Source organism: Crinia signifera, chromosome 6 (genome assembly GCF_055691185.1).
Source record: "Crinia signifera chromosome 6, ASM5569118v1, whole genome shotgun sequence".
Lineage (NCBI taxonomy): Eukaryota > Metazoa > Chordata > Amphibia > Anura > Myobatrachidae > Crinia > Crinia signifera.
In genome coordinates this window covers 222741905-222766377 of record NC_139222.1, presented here as the reverse complement: position 1 = coordinate 222766377, position 24473 = coordinate 222741905, and the positions used below count along the sequence as shown (strand labels likewise).

Here is a 24473-nt window from a genome sequence, read left to right as displayed (position 1 = left end):
TAAAATGCCCCTACATCGCTCCATGTATAGGGGTCATAGCGATAGCAATGTTCTGCCCAACAATTAATATCCAGCATGCTGGATAAATCTAGTTGACCGCCAGTCAGGGCCAGTGTTCTCACCAGAGAACATTGTCCCAACAGATCGTCAGCACACAGCGCTGACACATCACTGTGTGCTAAGCAATCTTGCTGAGTGTTCTGACCATCTAGCATTGCACAGAACGCTCAGCAAATCTCCCCATGTGTAGGCCCTATTACTGTTATGTCCTATCCATGTGGTTACACTGCAGCCCACCCACAATCTATTTTTTGGGTTGTTAGATGTACAAGTAACTCACTTAGGTGAGAGTTGTGTTTTTTTGCGCCACCTGATTCAGAGTTACAAGCAAAGCAGCCACGTAACATCCTTGACAATAGTCAGCCCCATCTATACAGTTATTCCACCCCTACACATCCACTTATGAGAGCAGCATTTATCATTTTCTGCACCAGCCCTAACCTGAACATGTGAACACGATTACCCACAATTCCATCACTATGCACATAGCATGTGTATAGGTCCAAACACCCACAAACAGAGATACGGCTCACATGACTCTAAATAGCCAGCACATTCCGATAGATAAGGGGTCTTCAAACTATTTTGCTCTAGGACCCCATCAGACAATAAAAATAATTATAGGACCCCAGCAAGTTACTGCAGAAGGTCATCACATCACATTTGTAGTCAGCAGGCAGCACATACATGGCAGCATTGTGTCGGCACAAAATGATGGGAGGAGTCTAAAATAACAGACTCCTTGAATCACTGACTGAGATTAGAAAAGTCATCAGCCTGATGATCAGCAACATGGAGTCGCGACCCCATGCTGAGAAGGTTGGGACCCACTTTGGGGTCAGGACCCACAGTTTGAGAACCACTGCGATAGATGATGCTTACACCTCATAGTGAGATGCTACCCTCTCTATGACACTTACATGTCTAATTGTAGCCATTAACTATAGACTCCCCCCTCACTCTTCTGCATCCTGCACATTCTGATATTACCTCCACTAGCCCCTCACCAACCTTACTGCTACACTTTTCTTTCCAACCACTGCACAATTTGGGGGATGCACTAACATCCACAGCCCCACTTTGCCGGCTACAGCATCAATAATAATGGCATATGCACTAAGATATGCGATTATATCACAAAGGGCAGCTCTTGCGTTAAGAGCTGCCCTTTGCGAAGCACTGGCGACGTGTCAGCGGTTCCCCCCCCCCCTCCACCTGTGCCCGGCTGCTTGCAGAGATCTCCTCCGCCTCCCTGCACCCGGAAGGGGAAGTACGGTGCTAGGGAGGAGGCGGTAACTGGTCCAGGCAGCACAGCAGGAGGCTGCCTGGACATCACGTGAGGGGGGAGTGGCGGGGGTCGGCGCAGGGTGGTGGGGTCATGAAAAGGCTTCTATGGGGTATCGCCCTCTTTTGCTGGCGATATTATTTATTATAGTTTTTTTAGTTGTATTCAGTTTCTTATATAGCGCAGCATAATCTTTTGAGCTTTACATTTGGAAACATATTGGGTAGAAACAAACCAAAATAGAGGTAGGAGGGCCCTGCTCGCAAGTTTACACACTATAGGGATAATAGGAGTGATACATAAGGATATAGATAAGGATATAATTCCATAGCATGGCAGTCCCACCAGATTACAAGACAGTCCTGACAGAATGCAATTAGATATGAAATCTTATGTGGGGGTTCTGGAACATGATAAGCTTTTCAGGGAACACTTGAAAGTTTGGAGGCCCCCTTGTAGCTGTACCCAGGGGCGGATCCAGGATAAAATGACAGGGGGGGGTACCATGATAAAAGAAGGTTTAGGTGGGGGAGGGGCGGTGTTAGTAATGCCAGTTTACATGCTAAGAGAGCGGCAGAGAGAGGGTGGGAATGGGAAAGAGTGGCAGAGAGAGGGTGGGAAAATAGGCCCTGGCATTTAAAGTATGCAGGCTCCCCACGGCGACAAAATTGAAGGATGCAGTTGTGCACGCGCCGAAGGCGCGCTCCAGAAAAGGGGTGTGGCCACTTAACAAGGGGCATGTCCTTGAGTGTAGTGTACAACACCATATACAACTTATACACATTATGCAACAAAATACTAGACCCCACTATACTTGCCCATTACACATAATGCCACATGGATTGAGCCAAAATTCACATAATGCCACACGGAATAAGCCAAAATTCACATAATAACACATGGATTGAGCCAAAATTCACATAATGCCAAATGGGTTGAGCCAAAATTCACATAATGCCACAAGGATTGTGTCAAAATTCACATAATGCCACACAGATTGAGCCAAATTCAAAAAATGCCACACGGATTGAGCCAAAATTCACATAATGCCACTAGGATTGAGCCAAAATTCACATAATGCCACACGCATTGAGCCAGAATTCACATAATGCCACACAGATTAAGCCAAAATTCCCAATACGCTTCATAAACAGGGACATTGTCCATCAAAGGCGCGCATTAAACAATTACACCATAATGTCCATTACACGTTAAGTTACACGCCATTATGTCCATTATGTATTAAGCCAAACACCATAATGCCTATTAAAAATGATGCTACATAAGTGCTGCTTATCTACATGCTCATTGCCAAGGGTTCCATGCTCATTGCCAGAGGTTCCATGCTCGTTGCCATGTGGGATTACATGCTCATTGCCAAGGGAGAATACATGCTCGCGGTAAATGGGGGACAGCCGCCGCCAGGCAGAAGTGATAGCCACTGATAGTGGCAGAGCCTGGCTGTATTTAGAGCACTGCAGGTCCCGGCTATTTGAAATAATACCCCTTTCACACCAGAAAATGCATTCCTAGGTTGGCCCCCTTTACATCAGCCTAGTCCCTGCATTTTCTGGTGTGAGGGGGAGAGAAAACCACCCCTCCCCCTCTTTAACCAGTTATCTCATTTAACCGGCTATATCTTCGGAACCAACTGACCCATTTACATGAGACAAGTATCATATTGATTTGAGTGGGCTTTGAATGATTTTGGTCCAGTGAAACTGAAACGTTTGGTTCCAGAGTAATCTGCCATCAAAGAACATGAACAGCCATGAAATTACATTTCAAAAATAAAAAAATCGGTTTACATGCAATATCTCTGGAACCGATTGACCGATATGGACCAGCCTGGCATCATATTGAAGGCTCAGCGATTTGGAATTGAATGAGATCAACCACAAGCTTCTGTGATGCCAGAGAGGGAACTGGCAGCCGTCAGAACTAGGTGGGGGTCGGAATTGCCGGGTCCCATATGGGGAAAAAACGTTACAGCTTTGCCAGGCGATATCTTTGGTTCCCGAGGGGCTAGAGACATGGGGCTGGGCTCGTTGGAAAGCCCTGGTCCTCAGCTACAAAATAAAATGACAGGGGGGGCACGTTCCCTGGTGCCCCCCCCCCCCCTGAATCCGCCACTGGCTGTACCCCCTCAGTAGTGGTAACCCGGCGTGTGGATTTTACTTCATCCGAAAATGTGGTAAAAAACCTGATAACAGTTTTTTACCACATTTTTGCTTTAGAGCATCCTGCCCATTACCCGGTGACCTCCACTAGGCCCTCCCATTATCACCTCTATGTAGGGTACACACGGTTCGATTTGGTCTATTTTTCTATTCAATTTTGCTTGTATAAGCAAAATCAAATCAAAATCAAACAGAATTCAATCACAATTCCATCCGGATGCACTCACCTCACCCACAGCATTGAAATTAAATAGATAAATAGACTGTACAGGCAGGACTATATAGCACAGATCTGTACTATATAGTCTAAATCAAATGTGTACATGGCACTGTGCGATTCGATCCCGATTCAATCCCAATCGAATCAGGATTGAATAGAAAATTAACCACACCGTGTGTACACTATATGTATGCTTCACATCTCCTCCTGAGCACATAGTACTTGGTCACCTCCACTAGCCCCTCCCCTTCATTACCCTATCTGCCTAGCATCCAGTATGGTAGCAATAACTGACCATCATAGAAAAGTTGGGAGGTATGGTATTATTCTCAACCGTGCCCTCCTCTGTCCCACTGTCATTGTAAGAGGAAATCTGTTCCCCACATGTGCAGTCCTTCTGCTCTCTGACACATGCCAATGAAGTTACATTCTCTAACAGCTGACATCATATCAAAATTTTGGATTATGTTTAGAAAAACAAAAGAAACCGAAGCAAGGTGTATACATTCCCTTATTTTTATATACAAAAGTACTTTATTTGCTCATTTACCTCATCGGCTCCTACCTGCGAGAAGGAGGGGGGCTGCCGCAGGCCACATCACCGGGTCTGCACTGATCCCCACCACCGGATTACCGACGATCACCACCGGGTTTCTTTGCTGCCAAGGCCTCATTGCCGGTACTGTACAGTTGTCAACACCAGGCCCGATGCATGTGCAGTACCCGCAGTACTGTGCATGCAAATAAGCCTGGCTTCTATGGGCTGCGGGGACCACTGCGGGACACTGTGGCCTTCGGGTGGGACAGCGGGACAGTCCCAAAATAAATGAGTCTGTCCTGTGAAAAGCCCTCCAGTATGGTAGGTCTTGTCTCATAACTACATGTTCTGCTCCATTTCACATTTCTGACCTTTTATACCCAGTGCTTAAAGTGGTCCTGGAGAGGTGGGTGAACTCATTTCCCTCTGCCAGCCAATTACCGCCCCCCTCTCCCCTTAAGGCAAAAAAACCCAACCAGGGCTTCGCTGATTTTTTAAAACCAGCCCCAGGTTCCAGGGCCGGAGCTGGTTCCCATATGCATTCGTATTCATTCGTATTAAGAATATTCATTCGTATTTAGAATATGAATATGAAAGATCGTATTTGTATTCTTAGTAAATTTCTCCCATTAGGTCTACAGCAACTAGGTCGACAAGCATTGGGTCGACACCACTAGGTCGACAGGCAACAATGTCGACATGGGTTTATGTTGACATGGGTCAAGGTCAACATGGGTCTAGGTCGACAGGTCATTATGTCGACACAAGCAATATGTCGACCTGGGCAAGGTCGACAGTTAAAAGATCGACATGGGGTTTTTCACTGTTTTTTGAGCCGACATGTGCTGGCAGGTGGTATTTCATGCCCTACCATCCACTAGGGCGTGGTAGGAGAATAAAATAGTGTGCCGAGCGTAGCAATGCACCATGCCCGATGCGAGGGGATACGGTGCACTTGAAACTGTGACCATGTCGACTGTGCTGACATTCGGGAGAAAAAAGTGAAAACCCCCATATTGACCTTTTGACTGTCGACCTTGCCCATGTCGACCTAATGCTTGTGTCGACCTAATGTCCTGTCGACCTAGACCCATGTCAACCTAGACCCATGTCGACCTTGCTGCCTGTCCACCTAGTAGTGTCGACCCAATGCTTGTCATCCTAGTTGTTGTAGACCTAACAACCCACACCCCTCAGTTCCACCCGATTCCCCCCCCCCCCCACTTTAACCCCTGTTTATAGTTGTATCCTTATACCATCATGTATTCCTGCTTTTCTAACCTCTCATTGATACCTTTTAGACCTTCCACACAGTTGCACCCCATGGCTGAAGTTTACTTTTTAAAGGCTATACCTCAAATTTTCATCCTTCGGTTCAATTGCTTTAAATAGTTTTTAAGAAAGAGGTAATCACATATCCCATACAGTAGCAAATAGTGATAGACTGGGCCGCCGAATCGGCCCTGGCATTTGTACACGTCAGGGACGCGCACGCATGTACCGCGGCTTGCAGGAGAGAGGGAAGTAGCGGCATGTTATGTCCCCTCTCTTCTGGACCACAGCGCCAATCCGGAGGAGGAGCCTACACCTTGCGTCAATAAATCGGCCTACCTAGCCATCGGCCCCTAAGGCATCTGCCAGAAGTGCCAATTGGCCAGTCCGGCCCTGGTAGCCATTCCACCATTTCTTTTTTCAATAATAGATTTTTATTAGGTCAAGTAGTTAAATCTTACAAGGTTTTGGTACAATCATCATAAGGCCATTTAACATATTATATGCACATAACACATCACGTAACACAAATGGCTAATGGTATTTTAGGAAACAAAAAAAATAAAAGGTACTCTTTACCTAGAAGGGCGCCCATCGTGGTGATCGCGGGCATCGCGGGCAGTACATTAATGGCCGCGATGCGATGCCCGCGATCACCGCGATTTCCCATAGGGTTCAATGTTAAATTTAGTGCTGACCGCGATTTTCCATTCAATGCTTCAATGGCCGCGATTTGGCCATAGGAATCAATGTTAAATGGGCTACAGAGCCCAAATAGGCACAATTAACCCTTAAATGTCCCCCCAAATTTGTAACGCCACCCCACGATCCACGCCAACCCGAAGCGTGGCGAGCCCAGCGAGCCCGCGAGGGGCGGCGGTACGCGTCCTCCGACCTTTTCATGCCCTACTATCCACGTCGGCGTGGAGTTGAGAATAGAATAGTGTGGCGAGCGCAGCGAGCCACCGAGCCCGAAGCGTGGCGAGGGGACGCGGATACCTTCACAGTTATACGCATCCCCTCGCGGGCTTCACAGGTGTCCGTGGCCACGCGGACACCTGTGAAGTCCGCGAAGGGACGCGTTTACCTGTGAAGGTATCCGCGTCCCCTCGCGGGGCTCGCTGCGCTCGCCACGCTTCGGGCTCGGTGGCTCGCTGCGCTCGCCACACTATTCTATTCTCAACTCCACGCCGACGTGGATAGTAGGGCATGAAAAGGTCGGAGGACGCGTACCGCCGCCCCTCGCGGGCTCGCTGCGCTCGCCACGCTTCGGGTTGGCGTGGATCGTGGGGTGGCGTTAAAAATTTGGGGGGACATTTAAGGGTTAATTGTGCCTATTTGGGCTCTGTAGCCCATTTAACATTGATTCCTATGGTCAAATCGCGGGCATTGAGGCATTTTACATGAAAATCGCGGTCAATCAGCCTTTTTAACATTGTTCCCTATGGGAAAATCGCGGTCATCGCGGGCAGCAGATTTTTATGTACCCGCGATTTACCCGCGATGCCCGCGATTTTTTACCCCCGACGCCCGCGATTCCAATCGCTGGCGCCCTTCTAGGTAAAGAGTACCAAATAAAAAATTTTTTTTAAACCTACGCGGAGGTTTGACCTGAGTTTTACTTAAGGAAATAGGGTAGGAATAGAAAAAAGAGCAGATAGACTGGGGAGTAAAGGAAACAAGAAATTAGACAGAACAAGGGCAGGATTGCAGAGACACATTAGGGGGAGAGGAGCATGGGGAGGGGGAGTAGTACATGCAACAATATGTAATAGATAACCAAATATTCAAGTTATGGCCATTATTCTTGCGAATGTGAGGGAGATGTCAGGGTGTTTCCGTCCCATATATCTATTCTGGTTAGGGTGAGGCCCTGCGTTTCTCTAAATTCTGCCCATTTGAGCCATTTCAAGTGGATTGATGCCTTCGATGTGGAGTACTTAGCGTTCGTTGTCTCAAATAGGAAGTGGCTATGTACCTTGCCAACTACCTGGCCAACCAGAGGCGCCTCCGCCGACTTCCACAGACGTCCAATGACTGCCTTGGCGGCTATTAGGATGTGCCTCAGTATGTATAGGTCTCCTCCTGAAAGTGTTTCGGAATAGTGGAGAAGAGCCAACACTGGGGTCAGGTGGACCTGGAGTCTAAGGACAGCATTAGCCAGCGATGACACCTCCGACCAGAAAGGAGCCAGCAAGGGGCACTGCCAAAATGTATGTAGCAGTGTACCTACATTGCCACACTTCCTCCAACATAGGTGGGAAACATTTGGCCAAATGGCATGTAGTTTAGTCGGGGTGAAATATGATCTATGGCAGATTTTAAAAAACATTTCCGTATGTTGAATGCATTTGGACATTTTAAATCCTGTGTGGAAAATAGTGTCCCAAACTTCCTCATTGAGAGAAATATTGAGGTCCTTCTCCCACTTGATCTGGGCCGGTAGCTTCCCTTTTTTTGTTACGGAGATGAGGTAGTTGTACCAACGTGAGATACCCCCTTTGTGCGATTTGCTGTTTAGTTTGGAGGTGAGGACTTTGGGAGCAGGCGCCATGGGCACTGGGCCTTCTCTGTTAGTCGCAAGCCAGTGGCGAATTTGAAGGTACTTGTAGAACTCATTCTTATGCAGGCCGTACTTCTCTTGAAGTTCGGAAAACTGCTGTAAAGAATCCCCTTGCATTAATTGGCCTAGGGTAGAAATCCCTGCGTTAATCCACGAGTTCAAATTTAGGTTGGGGATGAGTTTAGAAATGGCTTCCAGAGAGATCGCTATGTTTGGTAGGCTTAGCCCGCCCGCACTGGCGAGTGCCCTGTGCCACACCTCCAGTGTAGCCTTTGTTGCTGAGCTTAGGTCTGATTTTTTCTGGATAGCCCGCAGGGGAACCCAAAGTAGGTCCACCAACGGGATGTTGGAGGTTAACGAACATTCCACCACTACCCACGGTTTAGAGGATCTGGAGTCGTACCAATCCCCGGCCTGGCTCAATAGGCACGCGGCCTGATACACCTCCACATCCGGGAAACCTCCCCCTCCCAGGACCTTTGGTAGAGCTAAATATTTTTTAGCCACCCGGGGGCGAGATCCCTTCCAAATGTATTTTGTAAAAATGGCGTTAATTTTGCACATTAAAGACCTGGGAGGTTTTCTGGGGATTGACCAAAATAGGTAGAGGAGTTTCGAGAGGAGGACCATTTTGGATGCTGCCAGTCTGCCCATCCACGAAATTTCGTGCATTGACCATTCCGTTATTAGTTTTTGGAATGCACCAATCAGCGGCAGGTAGTTACATTCCATCAAGTGGGTTTCCCGAGATACTAACACTCCCAGGTATTTAATCGCCCTTCCCTGCCATGCGTATCGATATTGGTCTTTCAGGCGAGCCAACTCTGTCTCGGGTATGTTTAGAGGGAAGGCCTCTGTCTTGGTGGTGTTAAGTTTATAATATGAGATTGCGGAGTACGCATCTAAGATCTTATGGAGCGCGGGCAAGGATGTGTCTAGTTTTTGGAGGCAAAGGAGGACGTCGTCCGCAAATAAACAGATTTTATGTAAGATTCGCCCTATGACTGGTCCGTCTATTCGGCTGTCCGACCTGATCTTCTCTGCAAGTGGCTCTATAGCTAACACGAATATTAAAGGGGATAAGGGACACCCCTGTCTAGTGCCGTTTGTTATCTGGAAGTTACTAGAGATGGTTCCGTTCACAAACACTCTCGCAGATGGGTGGGAGTAAAGAGCAAATATCGAGTCTAACATTCTCCCTTGGATTCCAAAACGTACCAGTACCTCCCTCAGGTATCCCCAATGCAGCCTGTCGAAAGCCTTTTCGGCGTCTAGTGAAAGCAATAATAACGGGGACTGGGCCCGCTCACATACTTCCACAACATTTAGAACTCTCCGAGTGTTGTCCGGAGCCTGCCTGCCTGGTATGAAACCTACCTGGTCAATCTTTACCAGGGAGGGGAGTAACGGGGCCAGCCTATTAGCGATTAATTTTGCGTACAGTTTCAAATCTGTGTTTAATAGGGCGATGGGTCTGTAGTTCTGAACCGCCGTAGTGAGCTTCCCAGGTTTGGGTATCGTAACTATCCTAGCTTCGAGCATTTCGCCAGGGAATTCCCCGGATTGAGAGGCCTTGTTAAAGACTTGCAGTAGGATCGGACCTAATTCAGACTTAAAACATTTGTAGAAATTGGATGGGTACCCATCTGGACCCGGGGCCTTGTTGTTTGGCAGGGCGTCTATTGCAGCCTCTACCTCTGACAAGGACCAGGGGGCATTAAGGGCTTGGCAGGCATCGGACTGTAACCCAGGGAGGTCAATTTCGTCCAGAAAAGAAGTGATGTCAGCTTCCGAGGGCTGGGGAGTATGCGGATCTTCTCTTAAATTATACAGTTTAGCATAGTATTCTGCGAAAGTGTCTGCTACTTGGAAGGGGTCAGTGACCCTAGCTCCCCTAGCATTTATCAAAAGGTCTATTCTTGTCTTGGTCCTTCTGCCTCTCAGTTTCCTGGCGAGTAATCTTCCCGCCTTGTTACCAAAGAGGTAGAAGCTCTGGTTCAGCTTGGAGATATTTTTTTGTACTTCACTGAAAGCTGACGCATTAACCTTATCTCTAGTTCGCGCAAGTGCAGCATATATGGCCTCATCCGAGGGGTTGTTCTTATGGGCTACTTCTAGTTTAACCAGCTCTGTCTCTGCCGCTAACATCTCTCTTGCCTCCGTTTTCTCCGCTCTGGCAGCGGCCTGTATTGCCGTGCCTCTCACTACAGCCTTCAGGGCGCACCAGTATGTGAGTATGCTGGTATCTGATGGGTCGTTGGTGGTGATATACAAGGACAGGGCATCTTTAATGGCGTTCTTAGAGTCTAACTGGGTCAGAGCCGAACTGCCCAGGCGCCATGGTCCCGGGGTAGACTTGAATGAGGTCAGCTCCCACCTCAAACGTAGGGGGGAGTGGTCGGACCAGGTGATGGGGAGTATGTCAGCTTCGCGGATGGAGGCTAAGGTCCATTTGTCGGCTAAGGCGAGATCAATTCTCGAGTATGTCCGGTGGGGGTGAGAGAAAAAGGAGTAATCCCTCACACCCGGATGTCTGGCGCGCCATGTATCATAGGGATCATATTCTTTAATGAGCTGCATGAATTTCTTAGAGTGAACCGGGGGCTGGGCTATTCTATGTCCTGGGGTATGTGATCTGTCCATGATAGGGTCAGGGACCATATTGAAGTCCCCTAGCAATAACAATGCACCTTTGGCGTATTTCTGTATAGTGGTGAAGAGTGATCTAATAAATGTAATCTGTCTGGTGTTAGGGGCGTAACAAGAGACTAGAGTGGTTTCGACTCCCTCTAAATTACCCACTAATATTAGGAATCTACCCTCCGGGTCTATGTGCTGGGAGGCCACTTTAAAGGAACAATTAGCGGACACAAGTATAGCGACGCCTGCCTTTTTGTGGGGGCCATTAGCTGTGTAGCATTGGGGAAATCTATGGTTAAAGAATCTAGGTGGTGCTGTTTTAATAAAGTGAGTTTCCTGTATGGCTACAAGATGGGCTTTCTGCTTGTGGAAATAAGCCAACGCTAACTTCCTTTTTTGGGGCGAATTCAAACCTTTAGCATTCAAAGATAAAACATTAATCATTTATAGGACATCTAAAACCTGCATATATTCGCGTCTAACCAGATGAGTTTTAGCATAAAAGGGCACAATCACAATATAAGCTACTATGTACAGACAAACATGAGGGCAAGACACATGAGGTGGAGATGAGAAAGAGGGGGATGAGAAGACAGAAAGAAGAAATAGATAGGCGACCCTAAGTGGGGTCGTTGTGAGGGGCCTGTCCAAGACCGCCTCAACCGTGTTAAGTATCTTGGGGGTAGTGGGTTTGGGCCCAGACGCCCCTCGCAAAAGGTAAAAAAAACAAACAAACACAGATATATTGAAGCAACCAGTAGACCCTGATCTGTGTAAATTTTAACCTTAACATAAAAAAAATGAACTTCAACGAGCCTGAGTCACGTGTATTCTAAGTGACCCTGAAACTAAACTAAAAGAGCCTGGCATGTGAGGGTCCGACCTCCTACCAACTATAATGACAGACAAAATAGAAGAGTGCATTAGGGCACGCCGGGCCTGCCAAACCAAGCTTGTGAAGGGCCCTAGGGGCCCACAAACAACATTAGATAACCATTAAATTTAGACAAACTGTTTAGAATGGACACCTCCCTCCGATATCTCTGACTCTTTTCTGTCACCTAGAGTCTATGAACGATGAGGGTGGCTGGGTGGAAAGTGTCCAACGATGGGGTGTGTGGTTCCTGTTCTATTCCAGAGCTACCCAACCAGCGACCAGTCCTGCTGAAGTCGCCGGCTCGGGGAGGCCTCCGGGGAGGCGACATGCAGCCGCCAACTGGACACTAGTTTCAAGCCATCCTCCACTGATGAAACTGCGATTGTGGATCCTTCCCGTTATACTAACAGGCGGGTCGGGAAACCCCATCTGTATATTATATTAGCTTTGCGTAGGGCCGTTGTGACCGGCTGGAAGGAGCGTCTTTTGAGAAGGGTATCTCTTGAGAGGTCTCCAAATAGCTGAAGGGACCCCAAGGCCGCAGCAGAGTCCGCAGAGGGTCTTGCAGCTTTGAGGAGGGCTTCTTTTATATGGAAAAAATGCACTCTCATCAAAACGTCTCTAGGGACCCCCTCGGGAGCAGACCTCGCCTTCGGTAACCTGTGTATGCGGTCCAGCAAGAGGTCAGCAGGGGTCACCGAGGGTAACAGCTTTTTAAAGATATTTGTGACATAGTCGTGGAGGCTACTGTTGGAGATGTTCTCTGGGATGCCACGTATTTTGAGGTTATTCCTCCGTGATCTATCTTCCATGCTGACCAGTTTCTCCCGCAGGGCCACCACCTCCTCTTCTAGTGCCGAGTGGGAGTCTATGAGGGTGTTGTGGGAGCCAACCATTTCCCCCATTTTAGTTTCTAGCGCATTTGTGCGGTCTCCCAGTTCGTCAATAGAGCGCTGGCAGATCCATTCCACCATTTCTAAATAAACATTGAAATCAATTTCCTGACAATGTGTCGTTCCAAAACAGTACATTTTGCCCACCACCATTGCAAGTTTTCCCTCTGACTGCTGTGGAACTACACATACCAACATGCACTGCCATAGATTTGCTGTTAGGGCATGCTAAAACTGGGGCAGGGCATGCTGGAATGTGTAGTTAGCTGTTCATTGCAAACATTCTGCTGTCCTAGTATTGATTTTATTTTATTGTATGGATAAATTATTACGCATCCTTTAACAGTGTGTTAGTGATAAGTACATGCAATTAATACACAGCGCATCCGTCAATATGCTTCATATCCCATCCCTTCCTGCTTGATGTCCTGCATCTAAATGTGCAAAGTAGATGGCTATTAACTGCAATCACTGTACCAACAACCGTCTGGGATAACCTGCCTGACAATTGGCTGTTCTGTCCTGTAGACAATAGCCAGCTTGAATGACACTATATAAAGACCTGTGCACTTCCAGATCTATTAGAGGCGTGTGTCAGAAAGGAGTCTAATCTTTATCAGAGCTGACCTGTGTGTACAAGAGCCAGAGACATAAAACACTATGAATCCTGCCAAGCTTAGGAGCCGGGCAGAAAATCATCTCAAGGCTCAGGAGGAACAAGAAATGGATAATTTAGGGAAAAAAGCCTGGGATAATCCAGCCTATGATGGCTCTCCTTCTCCAAAGATCAAAGCCATATACAACCCCAAAACTGTTTTGGAAAATCCATATGACAGTATGGACCATTTCGGAGACCCGCCACCTTACCAGAAAGAGACAAGGAGAAGAAGGAACCTGTGCTCATTATGCTGTTCCCAAATTGTCCGGGGGATTAGAGGTAAAGAAGTTCTATTCTTTCTGTTAGATCCCATTGTGGATAGTGGATTCCAGTCCTTGATATTGAATTGTTCAGAAGTTATTAGAAGATTGATGATGATATATTAAAAACAGATAATAGGTTATATTATATAAGATCTTGTACTAACTATCCCGGAAAGAGACAAATATAATATGCTATAGATTATACAAAGCAGTGTAATTCAGAATTCAAATGCAAAGTCTCTGTCTGCAAAAAAATATATATATATAAATATATATATATATATATATATATATAGATAAATATAGATATATATATAAAAAAACATTTGGACATGTTATGTATAATTAACATATTTTAAAAGAGAATTGTTTTCTCAAATTTCATGATGAAACGGTTTGAGAATTGATTTTCCCTTATACACACATGGACTCGTGGATGAATGTTCTCGCGTTGATTGTAAAACGGAAGACGCAGCTTTGATAAACCTTAATTCTTCATTTAATAGAATATTTTTGGTGTGTTACTATAGAAGGTCGACAATGCCTAGGTCAACCCCAAAAGGTAGACATGCTCAAGGACGACACTGGGCAAAGGTCGACACAAGCAAAAGCTCATCACGGAAATGGACGACACGTGAAAAGGTGGACAGGAGGTTTAAACCTTTTGTTTTGTGTCAATGTTGACGCCTGAGCTTGTGGACTAATTATTCTAACGCATGGTTTACATCACTCGCCATCACAAGGCCGGGCGCCTTGCTCTACTATCACTGCACTTGGCACACTTGACCACTACCAATCAGAGTCCTTTTCATTTGTCGACCATAGCCATGTTGACCTATTGCTTGTGTCAACCTTTGACCATATGTTGCCGACCCATTGACTGTCGACCTAGAGATTGTCTGTATGACATCCGGATACTAATATTTTGAATAGCAGTTTTCTCTTACTCACTCAGCAAACACACAGGTGGGGCAGACAAGGAGTTGTACAGCGCAGATCATATGTATGGTGCTGTGGTCACAGGTGGGGCAGACAGGGAGTTGTACAGTGCAGATCATATGTATGGTGCTGTGGTCACAGGTGGGGCAGACAGGGAGTTGTACAGTGCAGATCATATGTATGGTGCTGTGGTCACAGGTGGGGCAGACAGGGAGTTGTACAGTGCAGATCATATGTATGGTGCTGTGGTCACAGGTGGGGCAGACAGGGAGTTGTACAGTGCAGATCATATGTATGGTACTGTGGTCACAGGTGGGGCAGACAGGGAGTTGTACAGTGCAGATCATGTGTATGGTACTGTGGTCACAGGTGGGGCAGACAGGGAGTTGTACAGTGCAGATCATGTGTATGGTGCTGTGGTCACAGGTGGGGCAGACAGGGAGTTGTACAGTGCAGATCATATGTATGGTACTGTGGTCACAGGTGGGGCAGACAGGGAGTTGTACATTGCTGATCATATGTATGGTGCTGTGGTCACAGGTGGGGCAGACAGGGAGTTGTACAGTGCAGACTTAGGACCTTATTCTGGTTGACTCACTTGACTATTCGCAGCCTTGTGAGTCCAACAGAAGCCACCCGCCGCACCGGCTGCTCGCCCTCACATGCTGCGATCCCCCGTGAATTTCCGCACGGCTACGAATGGATGATTAGCATGGAGAGCGAAGTAACCAGAATCAGATCACACAATTGTCAGCAGTGACATGATGATCCCAGGATGCAAGTTGCTTTACAGTAAAGATCTATCATTATCATACACACGAATATAAAGTCTCCCATGTTGCATGTTGTACCTTAAAGGTATTTGAGTTATTTGGGAATACTACTGCTGGACAGCAGTCTACAAGATATTGCTCTCTGTTATCAGTCATACCTGTCCTTCAACAAAATTAATAATATGATATGAGTTCCTTTGAAAGTATAAAATGTGAGATTCTCCATTGTAAATCTGGCTGACAATTACATTGTGCTGCTCCCAAGTCACAGACTACTGTATGGATACTATAACAGACAAATGTCCCAGTTTGAGACTTAGGGCCTTATTCTAGTTCACTCTTTCTGACAAATTCCTTCTTAGATGGACACAACCATGTGCACTGCAGGGGAGCAAATGTAACTTGTGCAGAGAGAATTAGATTTGGGTGAGTTATTTTGTTCCTGTGCAGAGTAAATACTGGCTGCTTTATTTTTACACTGCAATATAGATCTCACTTTGAAGTAAAACCCCACCCAAATCTAATTCTCTCTGCACATTGTACATCTGTCCGACCTGCAGTGCACATGGTTTGGTCCATCGAAGAAGGATTTTGTCAGAAAGAGTGAACTAGAATAAGGCCCTTAATGCTTACTTTGATACAGGGACAGTGTTGCACCGAGTCTGCTAAGCTGTACACTGTCATCATGACATAAATGATTGTTTCTGGGCACAGGTGAACCATTGTGCACTACAAGTGCCATTATTACGTTCTTATAGGAATATGCTACTAGTCTCTTCTAAGCTAGGAACTTAGAAACCTGGACAGGATACAGCAGACTGGGTCCTATAATAGACAGTCAATAGGTCTACCCCAAAAGGTTGACATGCAACAGGTTGACAGGGTCAAAAGATTGACATGGAATAGGTCAACAGAGTCAAAATGTCTACAAGGTCGAAGATAGACGCATGACAAGGTTGACATGAGTTTATCAGGATTTATTTTTTGGTTAGACTTTTTCTTACATCACTATTCATGTTGGCATTGAGGGCGTATACAATACTGTGCCGAGCGGAACGAGGCACCGAACCTGAAGCATGTAAAAACTCAAGTCGTCCTTTTCATATGTATACCTTTTTCATGTCAACATTTTTACCCTTTTCGACCATTTCCAAGTTGACCTTTTGACCTATTGCATGTCGACCTTTTAGAGTCGACCAATTGCTATAGACTGCAAACTTACAGTGTGTGTGGTCGCATTAAAATGTCATATTCTGCTAAATCCTAACCCTATTATAGAAAGAGCCCAGCAGTATTTTGGTTAAACAATGGTGAGTGACGAGGATGGGGTGATTGGTGAGTGACAAGGATTGGGTGAGTGGTGAGTGACAAGGATCGGGTGATTGGTGAGTGACAAGGATGGGGTGATTGGTGAGTGACAAGGATCGGGTGATTGGTGAGTGACAAGGATCGGGTGAGTGACTAGGATCGTGTGATTGGTGAGTGACAAGGATGGGGTGATTGGTGAGTGACAAGGATCGGGTGATTGGTGAGTGACAAGGATGGGGTGATTGGTGAGTGACAAGGATCTGGTGATTGGTGAGTGACAAGGATGGGGTGATTGGTGAGTGACAAGGATGGGGTGATTGGTGAGTGACAAGGATGGGGTGATTGGTGAGTGACAAGGATTGGGTGATTGGTGAGTGACAAGGATTGGGTGAGTGGTGAGTGACTAGGATCGTGTGATTGGTGAGTGACAAGGATCGGGTGATTGGTGAGTGACAAGGATCGGGTGATTGGTGAGTGACAAGGATTGGGTGAGTGGTGAGTGACTAGGATCGTGTGATTGGTGAGTGACAAGGATGGGGTGATTGGTGAGTGACAAGGGTGGGGTGATTGGTGAGTGACAAGGATGGGGTGATTGGTGGTGAGTGACAAGGATCGGGGTGATTGGTGAGTGACTAGGATCGGGTGATTGGTGAGTGATGAGGATGGGGTGATTGGTGAGTGACGAGGATGGGGTGTTTGGTGAGTGATAAGGATCGGGTGATTGGTGAGTGATGAGGATGGGGTGATTGGTGAGTGACAAGGATTGGGTGAGTGGTGAGTGACAAGGATGGGGTGATTGGTGAGTGACAAGGGTGGGGTGATTGGTGAGTGACAAGGATGGGGTGATTGGTGGTGAGTGACAAGGATCGGGGTGATTGGTGAGTGACTAGGATCGGGTGATTGGTGAGTGATGAGGATGGGGTGATTGGTGTGTGACGAGGATGGGGTGTTTGGTGAGTGATAAGGATCGGGTGATTGGTGAGTGATGAGGATGGGGTGATTGGTGAGTGACAAGGATCTGGTGATTGGTGAGTGACAAGGATGGGGTGATTGGTGAGTGACAAGGATCGGGTGATTGGTGAGTGATGAGGATGGGGTGATTGGTGAGTGACAAGGATGGGGTGATTGGTGGTGAGTGACAAGGATCGGGGTGATTGGTGAGTGACTAGGATCGGGTGATTGGTGAGTGATGAGGATGGGGTGATTGGTGTGTGACGAGGATGGGGTGTTTGGTGAGTGATAAGGATCGGGTGATTGGTGAGTGATGAGGATTGGGTGATTGGTGAGTGACAAGGATCTGGTGATTGGTGAGTGACAAGGATCTGGTGATTGGTGAGTGACAAGGATCGGGTGATTGGTGAGTGATGAGGATGGGGTGATTGGTGAGTGACGAGGGTGGGGTGATTTCTGGTGAGTGACAAGGATCGGGTGATTGGTGAGTGACTAGGATCGGGTGATCGGTGAGTGATGAGGATGGGGCGATTGGTAAGTGACGAGGATGGGGTGTTTGGTGAGTGACAAGGAACGGGTGATTGGTGACAGCTGTATATATGGCATGTGCTGGAGGAGATATATTTACAGTATTAGCTCCATGTGTTTGCAGAGAGATATGAGCCTTTGGAGAAATCCTGTACCTGACCACACAAAGGACTCACAGCGTTATGTGGTCTGCAGAAGAGTAGCGTAGTCATGGTGGACAGGTGCTTACTGAGTGACATTATATTGCTGGGCTAATAGAAAGCTTCTATGCACATTTATATACAGAATAATTCTAAAATCGTTTTAACATATATTTATTATTATATTACCCTTAACTCAACCCAAAATCTTTTTTACATGTATCATCCATGAGATTATAATTTTTTTTTTATTTACTCAAAAACAGACTTTGTCCACTTTGTTCTAAAATGCCCAAACTCCCTACTGTTGGCAGGCATGGACTACAAGCACATAGTGTTCACCAAGTTAGGGCAGAAACAGACAGGGACACGTAGAAGTTGTGCAAAGGAGGGAGGGGATCTATTTGCAATGCAGAATACATGGTTCAATAAGTGCGACAAAGTTAAGTGTATGGTTCAGAGATCATAAACCCGATGGGGCTGTGCAAGTCCTGTAAGATTGCGTGCAGTCACCATAAGCCATTTGGGGGCCGAAGTAGGGTGGTGCTGCCTGCATTTAAAATGAGACAAAGAGGGGAAGTTGGCCATGTTTTACCTGGAGTGGTGAGGCCAATATCTGAACTTTCCCACGCAGATTTACTGGGCAGGAGGTGGCCGATCACAGTATGGTTGTGATGGTGATTTAGGGCCTTATTCTAGTTCCTTATTTCTGACAAAATCCTTCTTCGATGGACAAAACCATGTGCACTGCAGGGGGGCAGATGTAAAATGTGCATAGAGAATTAGATTGGGGTGAGTTATTTTGTTTCTGTGCAGGGTAAATACTGGCTGCTTTATTTTTACACTGCAATATAGATCTCCAGGTCAGGAAGAGGAACTAGACAAGAGCCTATTGCAGGACATCAATAAAATGGCATTAAAAGGAGAGGTGATAATCATGGGAGACTTTAATCTACCTGATGTAAACTGGGAGCTGCCTGTTGCAAGTTCCACCAGAAGTAGGGACATGCTGAATTCCTTGCAAGGAGCATCCCTCCAGCAATTGGTGAGGGAGCCCACTCGTAAGGACGCAATATTAGACTTAATACTTACAAATGGTGACAGAATATCTGACATAAATGTGGGTGAAAATCTGGGATCCAGTGACCATCAAGCAGTATGGTTCAAAATAAAGACAGAGACTGACTCATCGCACACAAAAACAAAGGTGTTAGATTTTAGGAAGGCTGATTTTGTAGAGATGGGAAACTCTGTAAGGGATTCTTTGGCAGAGTGGAAGGACGTGGAAGGAGTGCAGGATAAGTGGGAAAAATTAAAAAGTGCAATTCTAAAAGCAACAGAACTTTGTGTCAAAAGAGTTAGGAAAAACACAAGAAAAAGAAAGCCATTGTGGTTTGCAAAAGAAGTAGCAAGTATTGTGAAAGCAAAAAAGTTGGCCTTTAAGAAATTTAAGCAGACGCAGAAGAATGAGGACAAAGAGGTGTATCTTGTTAGACAGAAGGAGGCTAAGAAGGTAATCAGATGTGCAAAAGCACAGGCTGAAGAGAAAATGGCCCAGTCAGTGGGTAAAGGGGGGAAAACTTTTTTTAGGTATATAAGTGAAAGGAGAAAAACAAAAAGTGGAATAATTAGACTGAAGACAGAGAGTGGAAGTTTTCTTGAGGGGGAAAATGTAATAGCAGATAATATTAATAATTATTTCTGCTCAGTATTCACTGCTGAAAGAGAGGGGAAGGGGCCACAGTTAAGTTGCAAGTATAGTCAGAAAACTGAGGGAGAGACAAGTACATTTACAGAGGAGAAAGTCCTCACAGAACTCTCAAAACTGAAAGTGGATAAATCAATGGGGCCAGATGGGATACATCCAAGGATACTAAAAGAGCTTAAAGGGGAGCTGGTAAAACCAATAACAGAATTATTCAACCAGTCACTAGCTACTGGAGTAATCCCAGAGGACTGGAAAACAGCGAATGTAGTCCCACTGCACAAAAGTGGAAGCAAGGAAGAGGTAAGCAACTATCGACCAGTGAGCCTTACATCAGTAGTAGGGAAATTGATGGAAACACTCTTAAAACAAAGAGTTGTAGAATATCTCAAAACCAGCAATTTACAGGATCCAAAACAGCATGGGTTTACTGGGGGAAGATCATGTCAAACAAATCTTATTGACTTTTTTGACTGGGTGACTAAAGTAATAGATCAAGGTGGGGCTGTAGATGTAGCTTATCTAGACTTTAGTAAAGCTTTTGACACTGTCCCACATCGCAGACTGTTAAATAAACTTGAAAGCTTGGGATTGGATTCTAAGATAGTTGAATGGATAAGAGCGTGGTTGCAGGACAGAAAACAGAGAGTTGTAGTAAATGGAGTACAGTCAAAGGAGGGAAAGGTTACAAGTGGAGTACCCCAGGGATCTGTACTTGGACCGGTGCTTTTTAATATCTTTATTGGTGATATTGCTAATGGAATTGAGGGTAAAATGTGCCTTTTTGCAGATGACACAAAGGTATGCAACAGGGTAGACACACCAGGAGGGGTAAAACAAATGATTGAGGATCTAGGCAGATTAGAGAAATGGTCAAGAGAATGGCAACTACAGTTTAATGCCAAAAAATGCAAAATCATGCACTTGGGTCTCAGAAATCCAAAGACTCAATATAGTATAAATGGCACTATAATGGAAACTACTGAGGAAGAGAGGGATCTAGGTGTCACCATTTCAGGGGACTTAAAAGCAGGTAGGCAATGTAACAAAGCAATGAAGAAGGCAAGTCAGATGCTTGGTTGCATAGGGAGAGGTATCAGCAGTAGAAAGAAAGAAGTAATAATGCCACTGTATAGGTCATTGGTACGACCTCACCTAGAGTATTGTGTTCAGTTCTGGAGGCCATATCTCCAGAAGGATATAAATACATTAGAGACTGTACAAAGAAGAGCAACTAAAATGGTGCATGGCCTACATCACAAAACGTACCAGGAAAGACTAAAAGATCTTAATATGTATACTTTAGAGCAGAGAAGGGAAAGGGGGGACATGATAGAAACTTTCAAATATATCAAGGGCTTTAACAAGGTACAGGTGGGAGACATTCTTCACAGGAAGAGGAGCAACAGAACACGAGGACATGCACTGAAACTAGAGGGAGGAAGATTCAGGGGAAATGCGAGGAAGAATTTTTTCACAGAAAGAGTAGTAGATAAGTGGAATAGCCTCCCAACAGAGGTGGTAGACGCAAATACAGTAGTACAATTTAAACATGCTTGGGATAAGCATATTGATATCCTTACAAAAAAATAAGGATCAAATATGGTTTGAGGTAACATGTTTAAAAAAAGGGGCAGACTAGATGGGCCAAGTGGTTCTTATCTGCCGTCAAATTCTATGTTTCTATGTTTTATGTTTCTAAGTAATCCCCCACCCAAATCTAATTCTTTCTGCACATGTTACATCTGCCCCACCTGCAGTGTACATGGTTTTGTCCATCGAAGAAGGATTTTGTCAGAAAGAGTGAACTAGAATAAGGCCCATAGTGCAGGATAAAAAATGACAAAGTTATTGCAGCACAGAATGCGCTCGGAGATTCCCGCCTGACTCGGGTCCGTCCGTGTGGTCAGAACGTCATCTCCCGGCACCGGATTTCGCAAGGCTTTAAATAGCGGCTGCTGCGCCCACCATCTTCACTCCAGTCTAGTAGTGGGTTGTGAGAGGATGTGTTGGTGCTGCTGCTGGGGCTTAAACTTGAGCTTGAACGCAATATTTTGTTTTCGCTGGGGCTGTCTCTCAGTGCTGCTGTGTAGTCTAACTGTGTACTTGTAGTACTACTGTCTCCTCTGTGCGGTCTACCTCTGGTGTGCTGTGCTGTAATTATTTTATTCGCTGGGGCTGTCTCCCTCAGTGCTGCTGTGTACTCTGTTCTCCTCTTTGCTTAGGGTGGGCTCTCCCTAGCAAGGAGGACAGTCTAACTGTGTACTTGTAGTACTACTGTCTCCTCTGTGCTGGGGCCTACCTCTGGTGCTGTGTTGTAATTAGAGATGTGCGGGCTCGGATTCCCCAGATCCGAGCCAGCATGGACGTCATCAATCCGGGCCCGGATACGAGCAGCGCTCGGCGCTTCCCGCCTGACTCGAATCCAGGCGCACGGGCAAAACGTCATCGCCCGGCGTCGGATTCTCGCGAGATCACGGAACCCTTAAATTCCGCAACCTCGCGCCGCCATCTTCACTCCAATCTCGGAGAAGGGTAGGGAAGGGTGTGCTGCTGCTGTGTGTGGTCTCTGCTGGGGCCCGTGCTGCTGTGTACTGTGTCTCTGCTATATAAATGTCTCTCAACCTCACAGGCTGCCACTGCAGCGTCTCTCACCCGGCTCCCAGGTCCTGGCTCACTGCTGCTTCAGTGATAGGCTCGCTCACCCGGTCCTGCGCTGGCTGTGGGCTGCGGGCTGCCTCCCGCCCGACTCCAGGTGACAGGGAGGACTCGGAGCAGGGGAGGGGGCGCTGCGCTGTGCCGCTTCACGGCCATTCCATACAATAAGGGTAGAGGGGGGGGGACAGCGGAACATTAGGAGGCAATGGAGCCAGTGCCCCCTTTGAGGCTGCCGCCCGGCGGCATTTGACTCCATTGCCTCCGGGAGTTCCGCCACTGTCGCAGTATATAATTCCAGTCTGCTGTTGCCGCTGGCTACCAGTATTATTTATCACAGTATATAAATCCAGTCTGCTGTTTCCACTGGCTACCAGTATTTATCGCAGTATATAATTCCAGTCTGCTGTTGCCGCTGGCTACCAGTATTATTTATCACAGTATATAAAAATCCAGTCTGCTGTTTCCACTGGCTACCAGTATTTATTGCAGTATATAATTCCAGTCTGTTGCCACTGGCTACCAGTATTTATTGCAGTATTTAATTCCAATCTGCTATTTCCACTGGCTACAAGTACTATCAGTCCAGGGGTGCCCACATGTGTGCTGTATCCATCCAGGGGTGCCCACATGTGTGCTGTATTTGTACAGGGGTGCCCCCATGTGTCCTGTATCAGTCCTGGGGTGCCCGCATGTGTGCCGTATAATTCCAGGGGTGCCCCATGTGTCCCATATCAGACCAGGGGAGCTGCCCTTTTTTTTAATGAAAAAAAAGGTTTTTTGTTTTTTTTTACTGCAAGGGCTGTTAAATGCGCTGTAGTCCAGGGGTGAGCCAAGAGTGCTGTATAATTCATGGGGTGTTGCTAAGTAAGGTGTGCTGCTCTTTTTTATAATTAAAAGAATACACATTTTTATTTTTACTGCAGGAATTTGTCTGCCGTATAATTCCATGCCTGCCGCCATGTGTGCCGTAACAGTCCAGGGGTGCCGCCATCTGTGCCGTATAATTCCATGTGTGCTGTATCAGGTCAGGGGTGCCACCATCTGTGCCGTATAATTCCTGGGGTAAGCCAAGTCTGCCGTATAATTCATGGGGTGCTGCCAAGTGTGCTGTATTAGTCCAGGGGTGATGCTAAGCGTGCCATATCAGTCCAGGGGTGATGCTAGGTGTGCCGTATCAGACTAGGGAGGATGCTAAGTGTGCCATATCAGTCCAGGGGTGATGCTAAATGTGCCGTATCAGTCCAGGGGTGATGCTACCTGTGCCATATCAGTCCAGGGGTGATGCTAGGTGTGCCGTATCAGACTAGGGGGGATGCTAAGTGTGCCATATCAGTCCAGGGGTGATGCTAAATGTGCCGTATCAGTCCAGGGGTGATGCTACCTGTGCCATATCAGTCCAGGGGTGATGCTAGGTGTGCCGTATCAGACTAGGGGGGATGCTAAGTGTGCCATATCAGTCCAGGGGTGATGCTAAATGTGCCGTATCAGTCCAGGGGTGATGCTACCTGTGCCATATCAGTCCAGGGGTAATTCTAGGTGTGCAATATCAGCCTAGAGGGTATGCTAAGTGTGCCATATCAGTCAAGGGGTGATGCTAAATGTGCCGTATCAGTCCAGGGGTGATGCTACCTGTGCCATATCAGTCCAGGGGTAATTCTAGGTGTGCAATATCAGCCTAGAGGGTATGCTAAGTGTGCCATATCAGTCTAGTGTTTGTGCCGCACACTTGTGTGGCTTATCAAAGTTATCCAGCTACCTCGGTGCAACCTTTTGCCCTAAAAACAATATTGTAAGGTGTGAGCTGTTCAGAATAGACTGTAAATGAGTGGAAATGAATGTTATTGAGGTTAATATAGCGTAGGAGCAAAAAAAAAAAAAAAAATCTGCGATTTTAGCACTTTTTATGCTTTTTTAACAAAAAAATCAGAACCCAAAACCCAAGAAATCCAAACACAAAACACTTAGGAGGTGTTTTGGCAAAACCCATTAGAACCCAAAACCTCAAGGTAATCAGAACCCAAT

General features: G+C 46.4%; 1 protein-coding gene across 3 annotated transcripts in view; it reads left to right on the top strand.

Annotated features, from left to right (window-relative positions):
• The window catches only part of PKD2L1 (polycystin 2 like 1, transient receptor potential cation channel), a 71456-nt gene that overhangs the window by 4072 nt on the left and 42911 nt on the right, over positions 1 to 24473 (top strand). The window contains exon 1 of one of the 3 annotated variants that reach the window (XM_083148970.1): positions 13189 to 13465. The exons of the other annotated variants lie outside the window; for them this stretch is intronic. Within the exon in view, the coding sequence (XP_083005096.1) occupies positions 13189 to 13465 (277 nt within the window). Of the gene's footprint in view, positions 1 to 13188; positions 13466 to 24473 lie in introns of those variants that run through there. 3 annotated transcript variants of the gene reach the window in all.